This window comes from Ischnura elegans, chromosome 12 (assembly GCF_921293095.1).
Source record: "Ischnura elegans chromosome 12, ioIscEleg1.1, whole genome shotgun sequence".
In the NCBI taxonomy this organism is placed as follows: Eukaryota; Metazoa; Arthropoda; class Insecta; order Odonata; family Coenagrionidae; genus Ischnura; species Ischnura elegans.
Window position 1 is genome coordinate 8,826,466 of NC_060257.1, and position 18,571 is coordinate 8,845,036.

Genomic DNA, 18,571 nt, shown 5'->3' on the forward strand with positions numbered 1-18,571 from the left:
CCGACTTACAAAATATATAAAGAGGGGGCCCAAACCGGGGATCTTGCCCCGAAATTTTTTTATAAGTGGTGAGTTTAAAGTTTTTTAAGCATTTTAGAAGAGTCATATGATCAAAATTAGAACCCTGATAACCCGAATCTCGATACCTGGACGCTCCGGGGAAAATCGACAAGCCTGGCACATTTTTCCTCACACCCATAACGAATTTTTGAGGGGGCTTGAGCCCCCTCAGGCCCCATGGAGTTGGCGCCACTGGTACAAAGGAATTTCAATAGCAATGCAATGGAATTTCAATCATGTTTGGCTGCATAGGAAAGCTAACTAATTTCCATTGACTTCACTAGCTTATACAGAGATTCCCGCAGCTTTGATTGGAATTCCGCCGCTCTGAGTTTAGATATAACGCAGTAGGGACATCAAAAGTCCATGTATTTTGGCAAATCATCCATGAAATCAGCTTGAAGCCGGTATTTACGATTGTAGAATGCTTGCATACAAGTTCAGGAGCATCTTTGGTATTCGACATAGATTGCGATTCAATTATTTCCGACCGATTACATATTAACAAGACACTTCGTAATTGCCAAGTTAAATCGCCAGTTATTATGTGCTATTAGATGACGTCGTTTGCCCAATACATAGCTGATCGCTGGCGAGTAGCAATGAAATGCAAAATATCTTAAAGGTCAATGCGACCATATAACAGGAGTTATGAGCTTGAGGCAGCAATTATCATGGGAATTACTACGGTGATACCAATGCAGTAGAGATTAAAAACATGTACTGAGTTCATTTCGTAAATTTGAAGACGGGATGTTCAGGAAAGAATTAATGAACAACATCTGGCGACTGAATAACTTCAATGCATTGGGTGCAATAATAAAATTACTATCCACCGTAAAATTCTGTCTCCTAAATTTGAAGGCTGTCATCTTTTTTTCTATGTAACATAGAGTTCATGCATGATAAATTACTCAGCAGTTTTCATAAGTTACAATTCTATAGATACTTAAATTTCAGATATTTACAGAGGCATAAAATTATTCCTTGGGAGTAGATCTATTATTTACGTATAATTTTGTCATTATCTTTATAGCTGTATTGCATAAAAGCAAGCCGTTTGTTCATTTGTAACTTCTGTTCAAATGTCATCCTGAATATTTTGTACTTCTGCTTGTATCTTTTGTTCTGGATGAGCTATGAGTAGATCTATTATTTACATATAATTGTGTCATTTTATTTGTAGCTATCGTCTAAAAAGCAAGGAATTTGTTCACTTGTAACTTGACCGATAGCTTAAATAACTTTCCATGTAAATGATAACGTAATTTTGCGCTCAGAAGCACAAGGTTTTCAGCGCAGTTTTCTAGTTACCGTAGATGTGCATCATCTTTATGGCTTTTCAGAAACATAACGGATGGAGATGTAGAAACTTCCCTTTCATGTTTTCACTCAAAAATTACTTAATAGTAAATTGATGTTACATATTATATAGCCGACTGATTTTTCAGCTAACGGCGCCACTGTCAAAACTGCGTTATTTTTCATTTCATGCACCCCACGAAATCGCTGTTTGAACCGTTTGCACGCTTCTTAATCGTAGCTGCGTTCATTTTTCCGAGAAAGATGAAAGATCATATTATATTCTTCTAGATATTCACTTTATTTGCTTTATGATGACATGCAGGCCATTAGCGCATAATTTCTTGATATGAAATGATTACACACTATTGGTCGTAGGTGGTTAAAATAGGGATAAAAAGTAATAAGATTTTGGAAACAGTTACTTCTTTTTCAATTCATAATCAGTTACGACCAACAATTACAAATTTAAAATGGAAAGAGTAGCTCTTCATATACTTTAATTGAAAATGTAGAAGGATGCCAAGGCACTGAAACAACAGGTATATACAGATCTTAAAATTGAAGCTTAGGAGTAGATTTATTATTTAAATGTAATAAAGTCACTTTATTTATAACTATCTGCTGAAAAATAATGATAGCCAATATTTATTTTGCATAAAATTAAATGTTCAGCTGGAGCATTTGGCCAAGGTGCAAGGAAAAAATAATGTAAAGGAAGTAACCATTTCTTCCAAAATACCCTGAGTAAATGACGAAAATATGGGTATTTTTTCGTGAAAGAAACGAATTCAAGAGAAAACTCCGAAAACGTAATCAAACAACAGGAAAATCAAGTACACTCCTTGCTTTCAATTTATTCTGGATGAGTAAACATAATGACTCGCTTAAAATCTTGTATGGATTTCGAGATATTTATTGTGAGTTAGCTCAATAGCTCAATTTAATTTTTTAATATCTATTGATCGATCTGCTTGAGCTTATCTTAAAAAGGCTAGTAGGCGTTGGGTAACTAGTCAAAAGCGCTTAGCCTACTTTGACATCCGTTATATATCGTCAATTGCATCATCCGTTTCCACTTTTATTAGGTTACGCTTACACTCCTCAGTCAGAGTACGAGTTATTACGGGAGGTGAACGATAGATAGGGTCGTTTGCGAAGTGCATGACGAATTGCGAGGAAGAGGAGTGGTAGGATTTTTGTGGGTAGGCAAACTGCAAATATGTATTATTCCGTCATGGTTTATCAGCACCGCGAATAATACAATTACGGTGATTCCTCGCAATACAAGTTTAATTCGTTCCGTAACATTACTTGTATGTCAACTGGTTGTATCACAAAGCAATTTTCCCCATCGTAATCAATTGAAATGCCATTAATCCGTTCCAGCACCAAAGATACTAGCCATATTGTTTTTTTTAAGTGTTTTTGATTATGAAAAATGTAAAGCACTGCAGGAACAAGTGACTTTGTACGCAGTCACGCGCACGGATGAATTGTTAAATACACCAAAGGATGAAGTTCGTCATGAAAAAATATTTGACTTAGCCGGGATTCAAACCCGGATCTCCCGATTGCCGGTCAGGCGTATTAGCCAGTTACACCACTGAGCGAGTTTTCTCAAAGCGAACGAATTCCGGCTAAGTCAAATATTTTTTCATGGCGACCTTCATTCGTTGGTGTATTTAAGAAAAATGTATTTATAAATGACAAATATTGTATAAAAACATAATAAAAGAGAATGTAATGCATAAAAAAGTTATTTTTATAAAGTGTATTTGAATATGGGTAACTTAAATGAAACTTACACATAACTTTAGAGCTAATTTGAGTGATGAGTTTACAAAAGTCGCCACAAGAGTCGCTGACCGCACAGCGATCCGAATTTTACGCGAAAATGAGCTTTGATCAGATCCTTTCACCGAAATGAATACTCGCGATCGTATGATCTATCAAAAATCATGATATTTGAAAATTATTCCTTGCGAGTGCAAATATTCTATTGCAAGCAGAGAAATCAAAATGGATCATCGCCGCGAGATAATATATATACGATTGAAACTCGAGAAAAGTTGCAATAGTAATCGAACTTCTACGGTCAAGATGAGGGACGGAGTATTCTTCATATATTTTATTTAAATGCTAAGGATTTTAATAGGGTTGTTTCCTATTATTTTTTTATTGCCTAAATCCAAAGATTATTACTGCTGGAGTACATATTTCACGCTTTTAGATGTTTAAATGACGATATCTATTTTTCGCGAATAAATGAAAAGTGAAAATTTTCATCGCGCGAAAACGCAACGGCTAAGTATGAATGCTGTGAAAAGCCCGTGTGACGTCTGGCTGTTGCTGTGCGAGGCCACCTGGGTGCGAGGCTATGAACGCCGCTACGATGCAGGCTGCTTGCTGCCGAGCATGACGGTAGAGTAGAGTAACCTGCTAGCAGGTAACGTTCGGCTTAAATAAGGATTATTAATAAGGAAACTTTCCGAACTTAGGTATTTTTAATGCGTGATAATTAAGAGATGTTTCCCTGAGCTCTATGCCTCATGCATGCATTGGTAATCTCAGGCGATGTAAAACTCCTATCTACTCGTGTAAAAACTAGGTCCCTGTGACGTCACCTGGAGAGGAAACGCATGGGCGCCAATCTGGCCTTTTCAAATGAGGATAAAATTGACCCTTGCCATTCGTCTAAACCGGTATTTCTAAAACCAAATAATTTGTATATTATGGATACACTAATGGTGGGTAACGAATCGCAATCAATGGCTTTCGTTTTCTATGATGAAGGAAACTACCTTATTATCTGGGTACTTTTGCACACTATTTATTTTTCTCTGCAACAAATTAACTATAAACTTAAAGGACGAATCTCATATGTTTCACAAGTCTGAATTTTTTAATCCAACGCTTATTTCAAAATCAGACAATAGGCTTTAAATTACTAGGGTTCCCACACCCTTGCTATGCCTATTAGATGAAAATTTAACTCTGTATTTTCTCTTGAATTAAAATTTTCGTACTAGTTATATTGATCGCATGATGCATGTTGAAAAGGGTCTACCCTATATACTATGACTATTGCAATAAGAAGACATAAGGTTGTTGAACGAGTCCAGCATAAGGAATAAAATACCCACCAATCGCGCTTTCGGAAGTTAGGTCCGCGAATTCGCAATGAAAAAAATTCACGTAAGCTATTTCAAAAAGTACGATTATAAATATGATACTTAGACAAAATCCACGGAAGTTAGATATAAAAAAAATTAAAGATTACCCGATGTATTTATTAGACATATATGTTCAAGTTTCTGTAATTGCTGCAAATTAATTGGTACTCGCCCGTTCAGATATACCTAGATACTTAAAAATTAAAGTATTAAATATAAATTACTCGTAAATCTATACAGTCCTGGCATGTAGGTGGGTGCAACTAGAAATAGCGAGAACAAGACCACAATCGTCAGTATAACTGTATAAATCAAGGAACCGCGAAGAATAGGTAAGTTCTAATGCGTTTTTGATACTGAAATTTACATTCATCAGTTTTGATGCATAACAGAATGTTTAAATTTATAGCCCAACTCCGGCGTTGGTACTTTAGTCGTTATTTTTAAGATAATTAATTTTCCAAGCATTACTTAATATTTAGGATATGCCATGATTGAACGATCATTGCTAATTGATTCAGTTATTTTTATTCATTATTTTGAGCCTAAACTACCGTCGAAACAGTACTAATGGTAGTAATTAATACTAAAAATGATATAAAAAACCATTTGTTCCACCATGCAATTGCCATCGGCGGCACATTTCAGACACGAAGGCGAGGGACGTTTAGACAATACTAGAATCGTCCTCTCATAGAAACGGTAAAACAAAGCGAATATGTACCAATTTTACGATGACAAATCATTTGAAATAACGTATGATATAGATATCTTATTACCAATGGACTCATGAGTCAAACTTGTCCAAACCGTGGCGTTGGATACATGAATCTATTGTTTGTTTTTTTCAAAAGGCAAAGGTTCAATCTCTACGGTTTTTTTTACTGAAATAGAATGCTCAAAGAGAGAATCTGGACACAACACTTCATTTGATGACGGTAAAATAAAGGCGAAAGAAGAGGAATATTTCCCCAGAATTATAAGAGAGGCTATTGAGATCGTGAAGGTAAGGTATCAGCACAAGGTGTTAGGTACATGCATCTAATATATGTTTATTTTAAGTAATGGCTCAATCTCTAGTGTTATCTCCTGAAACGTAATGATCTAAAATAAATGAAAAGTCGCTCGATCCTAATTTATGGTACTCTCATTCATCACCTCTAAAATTGAAGACTCTCGCGCTAGATGCAATGAAACAATTGCCAGGTCTACTGAATCCCCAACACGGGCAATTACCCCTTTAAACGGGGGATATACAGATCGCCCTTTTCCAGCTCATCTTTCTATTAGTCTTCTTGCTAATAGTAAGGATGATGGTGGTGGTAAAAGTCAAAACGTTTTATTATTAAATAAAGGAAAAGCTATCTATGGGTTTCCTAATATTAATGGCACCACTCAGTTTCCTAATTATAATTGGTATTATTATAAAGAAAATAATAATGAGGCGTGTGAATCTTTTACTTCAAAACGGATCTGATAATCTCCAATTAGTGATCCATATTGTGCTAATTCTACCCGAATATATATTCTTAGCGTAGTCCTTACAATTCCTGTTCATGCAAAAAAAAATATTAAACTTGAACTCCAATATCATTGTAACTTGCAGAAAACAATCTTTATCGTATTCTTCAACCCTTATTTTCACAATTAATGACACTTTAACAACAATTGCTAAACAAAAAGTATTGATGGAGAAAGAACCCTTTTCTTTTTCGGAAGAGGAAAAATGTTCCGTCTACGGCTATAGTGTTCGCACTTGATGGTAAAAACATGAATATTAAAAATAGAGCACTATAAGAAGAACTAGGGTTGAACACTCACCTCGTTTCCGGCGCGACTCCGCCGTGTGGAAGACGACGCCTCCTCCATCTGCCGGTCTAAATCCTCACTAACATCGCCGTCCTCGGAAGCTTCGTACCAGGTCGTGAGCGACGCGAAGAGAGCCTACAAAACGAAACAAAAATAGGACAAATTATCAATAATTTGTTTTTGGAGAAGGATAGGCAACCAACGGCCCGTAAATAGTATCAGGTAATAGCTAAGCTTAATCTTTAAATACACCCAGTGGCGGATACAGATGGGGGGCGCAGGGGGCGCGCGCCCCCCCCCCCTTGCGGGTCCGCATGTATTGCCGAACATTGCAAAACCACAATTGCAACTTTTTTATATCATAAGATGGCGTTGTCTTTTACATGTTTATAATCGCTTTAAATAAAATGTTCATATACTCTGCCTGTGACTTGATCATCTTTTATTACGATAAAATTAAAGAAAATTCAAGATATGTTGCGCCCCCCCCTTGAGTTTTTTCTGTATCCGCCACTGAATACATATATTTATATCTACAAACTACACCGCAATCCAACTTATTAGGCGCGTGGCGGGGGTTGCCATGGCAGCAGCCGTCAGTAAATAAACAGGAAATGCTCTAACGAAGTTCCTCGAAGCGTTAATAAAACTATTTTACTGTTTGGGAAAAAAAGTACCAATCCGTTCGGCAAAATATCTCTCTTAATTTGTCGTATCAGTCGGATATGGAAGCACACCGGGGTTTTAATACGTTTTTGAGGGGGCTCGGGACCCCTCAGGCCCCCTAGGAGTCGGCGCCACTGCACAGCGACAATGGCCGGCAGCTAACCGGCATTTTGCCGGTGCCGGCGCGTGATCGGTGTTTGTGCAAGCTCCAATGCTCTTTCATTGTTCACTATTGGAATGTGGACAGCCGATATTTTACCGGCCGTCCAAAATCGGTGTGTGTGCAAGGGGCCTTACTTCGAGTCTCCAGCGGTTCCTAGCCTAATTGGATTTACATCTGGGTAACGCTTTCTGCAAGACTGTAGCAGTTTTTGACGAATAGCGAAGCTTTCCTTTGTATTTTATTAAGTTCGTGGATTATGAAATTCTGCATCGGATTCCATATACTTGCTCCATACTCACAATCAGTGGAGGATACATATGGGTCCCCTTGCGGGACCACCTGCATTGTCTAACATAGCAGACCACAATTGTAACTTTTTTAAGTCATAAAAAAGCATTATCTTGTATATGTGTATAATCAGCTTAAAAGAAACTTTCTCAAACCATACATGCGACTTATTTTGCACTCAGATAAAAATAAAGGTTGCTCAAGAAATATTTTGCGCCCCCCCTTGAGCTTTTTCTGTATCCACTACTGTCCATACTTGACGAATCGTAGTTTCTTAAGTGCTCAATCATTACTTACATAGGCGTTTTTGGTGGAAGAGTATTGCTTAAAAATCGCTCATTGGTATTCAATATTTTTTATTTACAAACATATTTCCGTTCACCTCTGTTTTTCATGTACTTGGTGTTGCTATAATGTTAAGCTATATAGAAAATTTTTGACAGCACGGAGGCTTTCTGAGTATTGAACGTCAATTTCACTTTATTCAATATTTCTCTCCTTCATTACACCCCCGCGTCCATTTAACATTCCTTTCATGAAATTATGTAAAATCGTAAAAAAAACATATACGAGGGGTTGAGAAGGCACGGGGTACAAGTGATTTTTTTCTAAACAGAGATAGGTACAGTTCATTGTTAAAAGAAATATACAAAAACTTGGTAGCCAAGGGATACGAGTGAGTCTCTATAATGTACTGACTTCGAGTGGAATATAAAATGCACTACTAAATACCTAGTTAATCTCCTTTGTTTTATTTACCTGAATTCTTTACCTAACTCTCTCTTTAGAAAACAGAAATCACTTATACCCCTTGGCTTCTTACCCACTCTTTTGAAATGCTCTTTAAGTAAAGTTATATTAAAACTGATTAATGAAATGAATAAACTGGAGTTAGCAAAAACCGAAACTATATCAATGATTTCAACAACGCCCTTGGCCATCAAATCATCATATTTCTCATCCTTTTCCTTGTAAGGTTTATCTTCTAATCTAATACTTTTCATTGAAATTAAATTAAGCATATCCATGGCTAAGTTCTAACAACACGTATCTCAAAATTTGGCAGGTCTGAGTTAATACTGCTGATACTGTTTATAAAAAATAAAATTCAAGCAAAAAAACAACTGTTAGTTTGCAAATGCATGCTTCTTTTTCAGTTTTATGTATTCTTAGTTTTTAATTTCAATAAAATTGTATGCAATAAAAAAATTAATCGTTTTTTTTTGCTCTCCAGAAAATTAGCATTTTTTTTAGATAGGTACGTGTTGTTAGAACTTAGCCATCGATATGTTGTAGCATGTTATATTGAAGGGCTTTGATGTATTGTCCTCAAATGGAGTTCATTTCTATGATTATCACAATGCTCCTCTTTTAATCCGTTGTGTGTTTCCAATTCGTCCTCTATTTGCAATCATATTTTCAGCGTATTTAATTGAACTTTTTAAGGTATTAGTTGAAAAAAGTCATTGCAATATTTCAATTGAATATGTTTCCGCACGGTGTATTTTTCGTTGTCACAGGAACATTATCTTGTGCATCACATCCAGCCAAGTTCAAGGCGCAGCGAGGGGGGGGCTTGGGGGATAAACCCCCCTCCAGAACTCAGAAATTTTTTTAACTTTAACCCATTTTACATAATTGGATTGATATTACTAATAGAATAGTGCAAGGATTAGTAAAAAAATATCCCCCAGAAAGCTGTAAAACTCACCATTTTGAACCGTTTATTTTAAAATTCCGCAAATATATTAATCTCGCACCTACCGCTTATCCTGGTGGGTATTCCATACCTCCACACACCCCGGTAATAGTTGCACCTAAACCCCCCCCCCCCCAGCCTTAATTCCCAGCTGCGCCCCTGCTTCCTGAAACATGTCCTAATGCTTAAGGAGAGCGGGTGAGTGTATTTTATTTCATACTAATATTATTCCAGCCTCAATATTCCCAATTCCCAACACCCAAACCCTACTCTTGCTCTAACCCCTTATCCTTAGACAGTAGGACATATTTACGGGAGATCTTGTTGCTATAGCAACGTAACGCGTCGTGTGAAAATAAATACCGTGGCAACATTGCAATGCCTTATTTTACTTATGCCAATTACTTCTAACACATGGTGTCACATATCACATAAGATGCTATGTAAGTTAGCTCAGCATTATGATGGTCTTCATCAGCAATTTCCTTCGAAAAAATGAGCGCCTTCTTAAGAGGATGTATCACTCTCGCTCTGCCACTATTATTTTGTGATACATAACTTCTAAATACTTTCCCATACACTTACATAGCCACACGATTACCCGGTCATAACATATCAGAAGCAACAATCGATCCCGCAGAACTCTACTTGAGTTAGCACGGATTCTTTTTGTTAGACCCTCACTCAGCGACGACAATGGTACTACCATGGTAACCATTGCTTGGCATATTGACATTTCCCCATTTGGCCTTGGCAACTACTGAAGAGTGGACGTATATTCATTAGTATTGATATTAAGAGTGTCAGTTCATTAGATACTTTATGAAGTGCAATTTTCTTCGTGGGAACGAAGCTTGTTCGTTGACGGTTGCAGAGAAGTAAAGAGTGGAAAGCATTCGGAATGAGTTGCTGCCGAAGAATTATGAAGATAAAATGGTTCGAACGAGTAAGTAATGGAAAATGGAGGTTCTAAGAAGAGTGGTAGAGAAGTGAAGTCTTCTAAAATCCATGAGGAGAAGACGTAACAACTAAGTTAGCCACATTCTGAGGTATTATGGCCTAATGGAGGACCATCAAATCGATCATTGCAACTTCCGGTAAAGCTCTATTATTAACTCCTGGGTTTGGTGATTAGTAAAATTTTATCTGTGCAGAGAAAGTTTTCGTTCAGTATAAAATGGAATCAAGGGATTTGTAGGTTATGGGGCCACAATGAAATATAGTACTCGCCAAATAATTTAGTTTTAATGATGATTATATTCGGTTGAACATGCTTCAGAAGTGAATCCGTTGGTAGGAGGTTTATTTAAATCAGACACCGTAGTACTTGACATTTTTCACGTAATGATAATTGAGCCTTTCTTGGGGCCGTAAGCAAAGACTCGCTTCGATGATAGTAACAACATTAAATCTGGTTGCATGATCCACGATTTACGGTTCTTAGGGTACCTGATCGTATTCTCAAACCATGTTCATTTGCCGTGAAAATAGGCTCTGTACTGCTGCTGTTAATTTATTTTAACGGGGAGAATCTATTTGATTAGACTTACAACACTACTCGGTTTAAGAAAAATGTAATTTACTGCAGAAAATAAAGTTAATATGTAGTACTTAAAAATCCTTTGCCGATCATAACTATATCTCCACTAAACCTTCTTTTTAATTTCTTTAAAAGAATGGCTACCCGCCATTAATAGCGGTGATCGTTCATAAATCATTCGATCAATCCACTGACTCGAGTCCTACGATAACTTCCCGTCATTGAGTCCTTATCGGCAACAGAGTAAGTTGTTCTCGCGGCATGATGCGTCTAATGTTCTTTCGATCCATTGAGAATCACAAGAATGAAGTGATTGAATCAATTGAATGAATCACCCTTGTGACTTGATTCTCAAAGATCGAATCTTTGAAGAGAACGACTTCTTCCTTCGATGATATCCATCATAAACACATGACGCCCAAGATAAAATTTGGGGTGAAATTTTCAAATTTGAGATACATTCAGATGTTGAAATTAATTGTCAATTTTGTATATAATTTATTTTTAATTATTTATATTTTAATTTTATACGCATATCAAGATAATGGAGCAAGTTTCAAAAAATTAACACGCTCGAAACACTAGAAAAATCAGGATTTATAAGATCATGCTACAACACCCTACGGCTGTGAAGTTTGGTCACTAACATAGTTTTCGGAGAAAAAAAAACACTTATTCGAAAACGAAGTACCAAAAAAAAACATTTGGATCTATTTAATTAAGAGGAGTTAGGAGAATCAGAACAAAATAGAGAACTGTGATAGAAATAATAAAGAGGTGGATATAATTGCAGCAATAAAAAGCAGACGTTTTATATGTCTGGGCCGCATACTGAGAAAGGAGAGAACCACAGAATAAACAAGGACTTTAATGAACTGAAGATCCCTAGCAAGACCAAGAATGCGTTGGAGACACCAAGTTGTAAAGCACCTATGTTAGAAATCCGGAGAATAAAAATTAACGACGGAAGATATAGAAGAATGGAGGCGGGTCGTTGGCGAAACCAAAAATCATCTTTAGTTTACATGGACATAGAAGTAAGAATGAGTTAATAAGATATACGCTGGAAAAGGAAAGACAAAACACGACCCGCGTTTGAGCGTGAGCTATGCCTCCTCTTTTTGTAATCATGAAATCCTGACATGTGCCCACGGAGACACGTCTTCTCCCGAAAATTCCATCGGCAGTCAGCGGCGACTTCTATTTGTTATTCTCGTCGCGCGGCGATAGCGCCAGCCAGCCAGTGGGGGATTCGGTGTTGAATAATGCGAGAAAGGCGCCCCACTCACCCTGACCTTGGACCACCACCCAATGCCCAACACGAGTAATGGCTCGATTTGCTGCTAAGGGAGACAAAGGGCTGGAATACCTTTCTAAAGGACATCTAAGTGGACCATCATTTGAGATAATTTAACTAATTGAAGCCAATGAAACACTTATAATTAGAATTGTTATTATTAATCAGTTATTTTTAGGAATTTCTCCTGTTCTTTGCCCTCTGTTCACATATTTAAACATAAACTCCTGATTTTTTGTCATTTATTTAAATAAGGCATATTTACCAAAGTACTGGATATTTATTTTTCCTTTTCAAGTCTTATAATATGAAAAATTACAGGTACAGTAAATACAAAAGCTGGTCAATTGCTAAAAATTAATTTTTGTGAGCAAATATATCCTATAAGATTCTTTGACTTCGTTAACGATCAATATGTTAAGTAAATGTACACTTGTTAACCATGCAATTCATAAAAACCCCACTTTTGATTTTGATAATGCCGAAATTTTAGGCACAGAACATAATATACCGAAAAGGTTAATTAAAGAAATGATTTATTTACGCAAACACTAAAAGTGTAATAGAAGGACAGACATGTGTGGTTTAAGGAAAAAAATATTGTAACATAATCAAAATTTGTAAAATGTAAAGATAATATTGTAGTATATCTGCTGACAAACTAAGCTATTATATAAAAGATAATGAACAATTAAATAAAATATGTTACATTACATTTTGAATCTATTGGGGAAAATGTTTTATTGGATACTTATTCTTTGTGAATCGATTTTTAAAACATATTCATGTATATTTTCATAGTAATCAAGTAAACTATTGTAAGGAGGGAAATGTTAAACGAAAATTTCCTAGGGGAAAATCAAGAAAGAGGAATTGGGAGAAGGTTAAAAAAATACAATATGAAGAAGAATATCATGGAACTTGTTTGGAAGAGGGAAAATGGGAAAGGGCTACTATATATCAATCCCAGATAAGGAAAACTTCACAAAGGAAGACGTAGGGACAAGTGCCAAGGACAGATCGAGGAGGATACGAGAAAGAGGAGCCTCTGGTAGTTAAAAGAACTAGCTTGGGATTGAGAGAAATGTTGAGCAGTAGTACAACAATCCTGCGATTTCAGCATAGGTACATGAGAAAAAGTTTCCCTATAACGAGAATTGAACCAAGGACATTTGGCTTTACGGGCCAGTACGCAGACCACTACACTATCCAGGTTCCTATATTAACATGACAATTGTACCGAGGCTCATGGTATAAGATGTTAAATATAAATATAACATTGTAGCATAGCAACCAAGAAACTAAACAATTACATAAAAGGTACGCCATATAAGTCTTCTTAGATTGCAATTTCAACTTTAAATATTTTAGTTGTTGAAAACGACTGCAGTTGTAGGAATAAATTACCTATGATAATTTAGAGAGAGGATTGCATATGCAGTCTATACAGCCGGCTATTAAAAGCGTTATCACCCACCGCGCTCCTGAATGAGTTCCATTTAGGGGCCGCTTGCGTCGCTGTCGTGCAGAGCGAACCGAATTTCACTGAGAAATTACATCAGAGCAGATATATTAAAATAAAATACGATTGAACTTTTAAACACTTATTTTATTACGTACGACCCAATAAAACTACCCTTTAACATAAAGGCAACAGACGAAGTGAAGTACCTGGGAGTTATGATAACCTCAAACCTCTCGTGGGGAACACATATATAAGGAAAATTTGCGGCATAGCCCTGAAGAAATTAGGATTCGTCAAGCGTATCGTGGGAAGATTTTCGGATGAGAAAGTGAAAGAAAGGTGCTATTTCGCACTCGTTCAACCGCACCTTGAATATGCAGCAAGTATATGGGATCCGGTGCAGAAAGACTTTATCCGCGAACTGAATGAAATACGAAGGAAGGCTGCGCGGTTCGTCAAAAAATGCTGCAGGCGTACAGACAGCGTTACCCAGTTGTTAAGCTGGGGGCCAATGGAGACTCGGAGGCTGCGCGCTAGTCTTAGATTGCATGAACAATTGAGAATTGATATCTTTAAGAGCGACACGGAGAACATCATATTAGAGCCCCACTATATTTCCAGGTCCTATAGAAGCGATTAATTAAAAGAGATGTTTTGCCGAACGATTAGATATGCGAATTCCTTTTTCCCCCGAACCATAAAGTACTTAAATAAATGCTAGTCGTAATTCACATAGAGCATTTCCTTTCATGTGCAAATGGCTGGTGTCCTAACACCCCCTGCCACATGCCTTTTAGGCGGATTGCGGGGTAGTTTGTAGATGAAGATGTAGACGCGTTTCGGCTCACAGAGTCATCATCTGGTATAAGGCGCACTACAAGATGATGGCTCTTAAAGCAGAAACGCGTCGTACACATTTAAATAATTGTAAAAAATAAAAAGTAAATAAAACATGATATCCATTTTTAAAAAAAACCCTGATTAAGGTATAAAATATACCGAAGCGTTGGCCAAAAAATGCATTTAATTCTTAAAGACCTAAACTCCAAGGCACTAATCAGCGTTAAATTTAGAAGCCAAGAGAAAGAAATAACCCAATTTATACCATAAGTGTGAATAAATGCGATAAAACGTTAAGATGCCCAACTTCCGCATGCATGGTTGAATTTTTCCAATAAGGGCTATAGACCAAAAATTATATCCGCGACGATGTGAACTATGAAATTCATAGCATTTTAAATTTATTCCTCGCGATTTAAAATACAGTATCGTACCTTTCGAGAATAAATGGACCGTATACACCTCATTACCGCGCCGTGAATATTTTACGAAAGAAGATTACTATACGCCTTCAGTGACGATAAAGTATTAAGCTTCTGCGGAACGGTCTGATGACTTGTATTTGTAGTTCTCTTGAAACAAATATTACGTATTCTCACCTTAGTTTCCATTGCTGCTTTTATCGCTGGAATCCTCTAAACAATGTGTTTCGCCAGAAGCACAGGTAGTGGTAGGTCGAATGACTCCAGAAAAATCCACGATTCAGAACTCCATTTGACGAACAAATCCCGTCATTTCTGGAAACTTCACTTTTTGCTTTCGCGCCGATGGAATTCCTCTCGAATATCACTTTCTTTCTACACAACACTGGCTATAATAAAGCCTCATGAAATGGGAAAAACGGCTTTTCCCATTCACCAGTAGTCGCTGCACGAGAACTTAAACACTGGAGATAATGAGTAATTCTTAACGGGAGAATATTACGATGCCCAACACTTCGCAATAATAGCAGCAAAAGCTCACCTTGGCGTGATTTGGCTTATTATTTCTATTTTCGTTGAAGCCTTCCGACACATCCAAAAACTCAGAGTGCGATGTGACCCAGAGAAAGAAACTGCACTCCAAAGTTACCCCGAGTAAGTGAACTTCACGCTACTGTGGCTTAGTCCGGAGTGAACTCTAGCTTCACCTATGTAAAACAACCTTAGGATTGGGTAGAATTAAGAAAAATCTAACCGCCAAAGTTCGCATAAGGCATCAAATAAAAAAACCATGGAAGGTATATAATGTTGGAAGATTTTTTAAAAAAATTTATAGAAAATGCAAAATCCCTAGAATTTAACATGAATCAGGAAAACGCAGAACTTTTTTTTTCCAGCCTATGGCTGAACGCTAAACCGAGTTATGCTGTAACGAGTTGTTTTTTGCTGAATGCTCCTCAAAATGACATGTGGTGCAAAATCGCGCAAAGCTAAGGTAACGTGAAAGAAGCTATTTAAATAACGGGGAAAAAATCACGATATCTGAATGGATAGCGTAAGAAATCCGAAGTTTCAAGGGGATTATAATTCAAGACGGTCTAAGGTATCCACGCGACACAGAAAAATTTCACTGCACGAATCACTTATTATCTTGCAAGCCAAGTCAAGTTGCTGTGAACGAAGTTTCATAGATCACGGGAAAATAAAGATTCGTGAAGTTTTCAGGGATATCATCCAATCGATGTATGGTATTCACGCCTCTAACAATCGCAGCACTTCACAAAACACACGCTGATTTTCACCGTAGCCTAGCAACTCACACTCCGTCTCCTTTGGAACAGACAGGCAGCGACAGAATGAGACATAAGACACACCGCTGTCTCCACAATCGCGCGGATGATTAAAATGGCAATGAGCCAGGGCTACGAGGGGTTCCACCTCCCCCCCTCCTCGCTTCACGTCCCCCCTCCTGCGACCTTCGTGACGACACGAGGCCGCACCCCCTTAGCCTTCCCCTTCCCCCTCTCTTGAGTGTGACATCACCGTTTACTTCTCAACCAGGTGAGCGGGAGGATACACTCCGTCAAATGGGGTTTCCAACGAGAACGCTTAACGGGCAGGAATCTGATACATTTATTCTCAATATTGACGACATGGGCGTACCCAGCGAGGGGCAGCTGCCCAGAAACAAAATCGCTAAAGTCTTTAAGGAAAATCAGACTGGAATGAATCGAAAGTTTTCAACAATTTTTCTTTAATATTAGTTTAAGATATTCAACTAAAATGATTTAAGCAAATAATTTAAAAAATTTAATAAAGCGCTGTTGTAATTGCCTTAAAAAGTTTGGTTTCATTCACCTTTTCCTTGCTAAAATGTAAAATGTTACAGCTCGATCTACCATGGCTTGCCCCCCACCCCATAGTTTTGATCCTGGGTACGCCCTTGATTTACAATATAATATTTAAAATAGCGAGGAAATGTATTTGAAATGCTATGAATTTCATAGATCACGCCATTGCGGATATATTGAATGGCTTACAGCCCTGATTATATAAATTCAACCATTCATGCGTCATTTATCGGAAGTTCGACATATAACAAATAAAAATGCAAGTGCACTTTTCCACTATTATTTTGATGGGTATGACGTGTTTGGGCGTTTGGGTCACAGTCCTGTAGTTGGCCCGGTACGGCGTACCCCCTAAAATCCAAACTCGTTAAAAGCGTACCGGTTATAATACCATCGCGGCCGGATGTATAATACATGTTCAGCTGTTGGAATTTTTGGTGATTACCGCCTAAATTTTTTTTCCAACTACAGCACTGCATAACTATCACCTGATAGTGTGCCTTGTACTAGATGATGCGTCTTGTGAGTCGATACTGGAATACGCAATAAAATAATTGTGGACAAGTACACTTACATTTTATTCGTATATCCCTGATTATATATAATTTCTCCATGGAATTCGGATCGTTCTGCTCGTCAGCGCCGCAAGTGACCACCAGTGGCTTTGCCGGGAATTTCGTTCAGGAGGGGAGGTCCAAAACCAGGGGGGGAAATTTTTGACAAACAGGGTACTAAGTAATGGGTATTAAAATAATTTTAACACTTTTCATAATCGAAAAAACTTAATTTGCTACAGAAATATTTTGTTAATTCATAATTCTTCAACATCTCGTTTTCTTTTATGAAGAAAAATAAATGCGTTTTTAAATTGCGGGGGGTTCTGAACCCCCCGGACCCCTTGCCCTGGCTACGCCACAGGTGACCACAAAATAAACTATTTTAGATGCGCGGATGGTGACAAGACATTAAGCGGCCTATCAGAGAATCCTTAATCGAAATAAGCCTAGATAAAATATTCCTAGAACTACCATCCCAAGATTGGCATTAATTGGCATCCAAAATTGCAAAAATAATTCAAGATTGGCATCCAAAGATTGGCAAGATTGGCACTAAGATCCCAAAATTGGCGTTTTGCTCCCCACCATTTCACATATCGAACCACCGTATTTCAAGTAGGTACGTAATCGGTAATATCTCACCATATCAGGAATTGATAAACTGTAACCCCCCATTTTTTCCCCTTTTTTTTTAACAAGGGATCTTGCATAGGCCTGGTTTGCAACCTTATCAAAGAAAGGTGTTTTTTGGGAATACTGTCGTTCGGTCGCCAATATATGCACAGCGTTAGGTACAAGAATCGGCAGAGGAAAGCTACAATGATTCATTTGTTCTTTGTAATGCAATTCCCGCAGCAGCAGTAGAGAAGTCGAAGAGTGGATGCATGTGGTACTACCGGAGAATAATAAAGATGAAAGGAAAATTTAAAGACAATTAAAAGTGCAGAAAAGTTTATCGGGTTTTCCACCGGTTGATGTTATCCATTCATGGCATTCGGAAGATCCCCCGAGGATGAACAGCAATTCGCTGCTCGAAACGTCGGGAGACATGGAAAACATCAACCGGTGGAAAACCCGAGAAACGTTTCTGTAGCTGATACGCCGGGAAAACCTAAGATCGTACAAAATTAAAAGTGATAGACCTCTTCCCAACTATCCGAATGGCATATATAGATCTTTCCGTTCGATCAGGAATGACCTAATTGTTGTGACTATTTGTGGTTGCATCTCAACGTTCTTTTGTTCAGTCAAGCTAATATTTCACGCTGATGACGATGAACGAGTCGCCCGTTGAAGCGGTGGTGATAAACAAATGAAACCGCTACGCTAAATATGGTAACTGCTATCAGTTGTTTTCGATATTTAGCCGTTGCTGGTAATCGACGTTTTGACTTTTTATTTTGTGTGTGGCGTTATTATGTTATAATATTTCCTGGA

The 18,571-nt window shown here is 37.6% G+C and overlaps 1 protein-coding gene across 1 annotated transcript in view; it reads right to left on the minus strand.

The window, feature by feature from the left end:
* Nucleotides 1-16,096, minus strand: part of LOC124168926 — a 337,391-nt gene extending 321,295 nt beyond the window's left edge. The window contains exons 1-2 of the mRNA XM_046547321.1: nucleotides 14,905-16,096; nucleotides 6,360-6,482 (exon numbers count right to left, since the gene is read on the minus strand). Coding sequence (XP_046403277.1) covers nucleotides 6,360-6,482; nucleotides 14,905-14,916 — 135 coding nt within the window. The 5' untranslated portion in view covers nucleotides 14,917-16,096. The remainder of the gene's footprint in view (nucleotides 1-6,359; nucleotides 6,483-14,904) is intronic.
* Nucleotides 16,097-18,571: the final 2,475 nt, after the last annotated feature.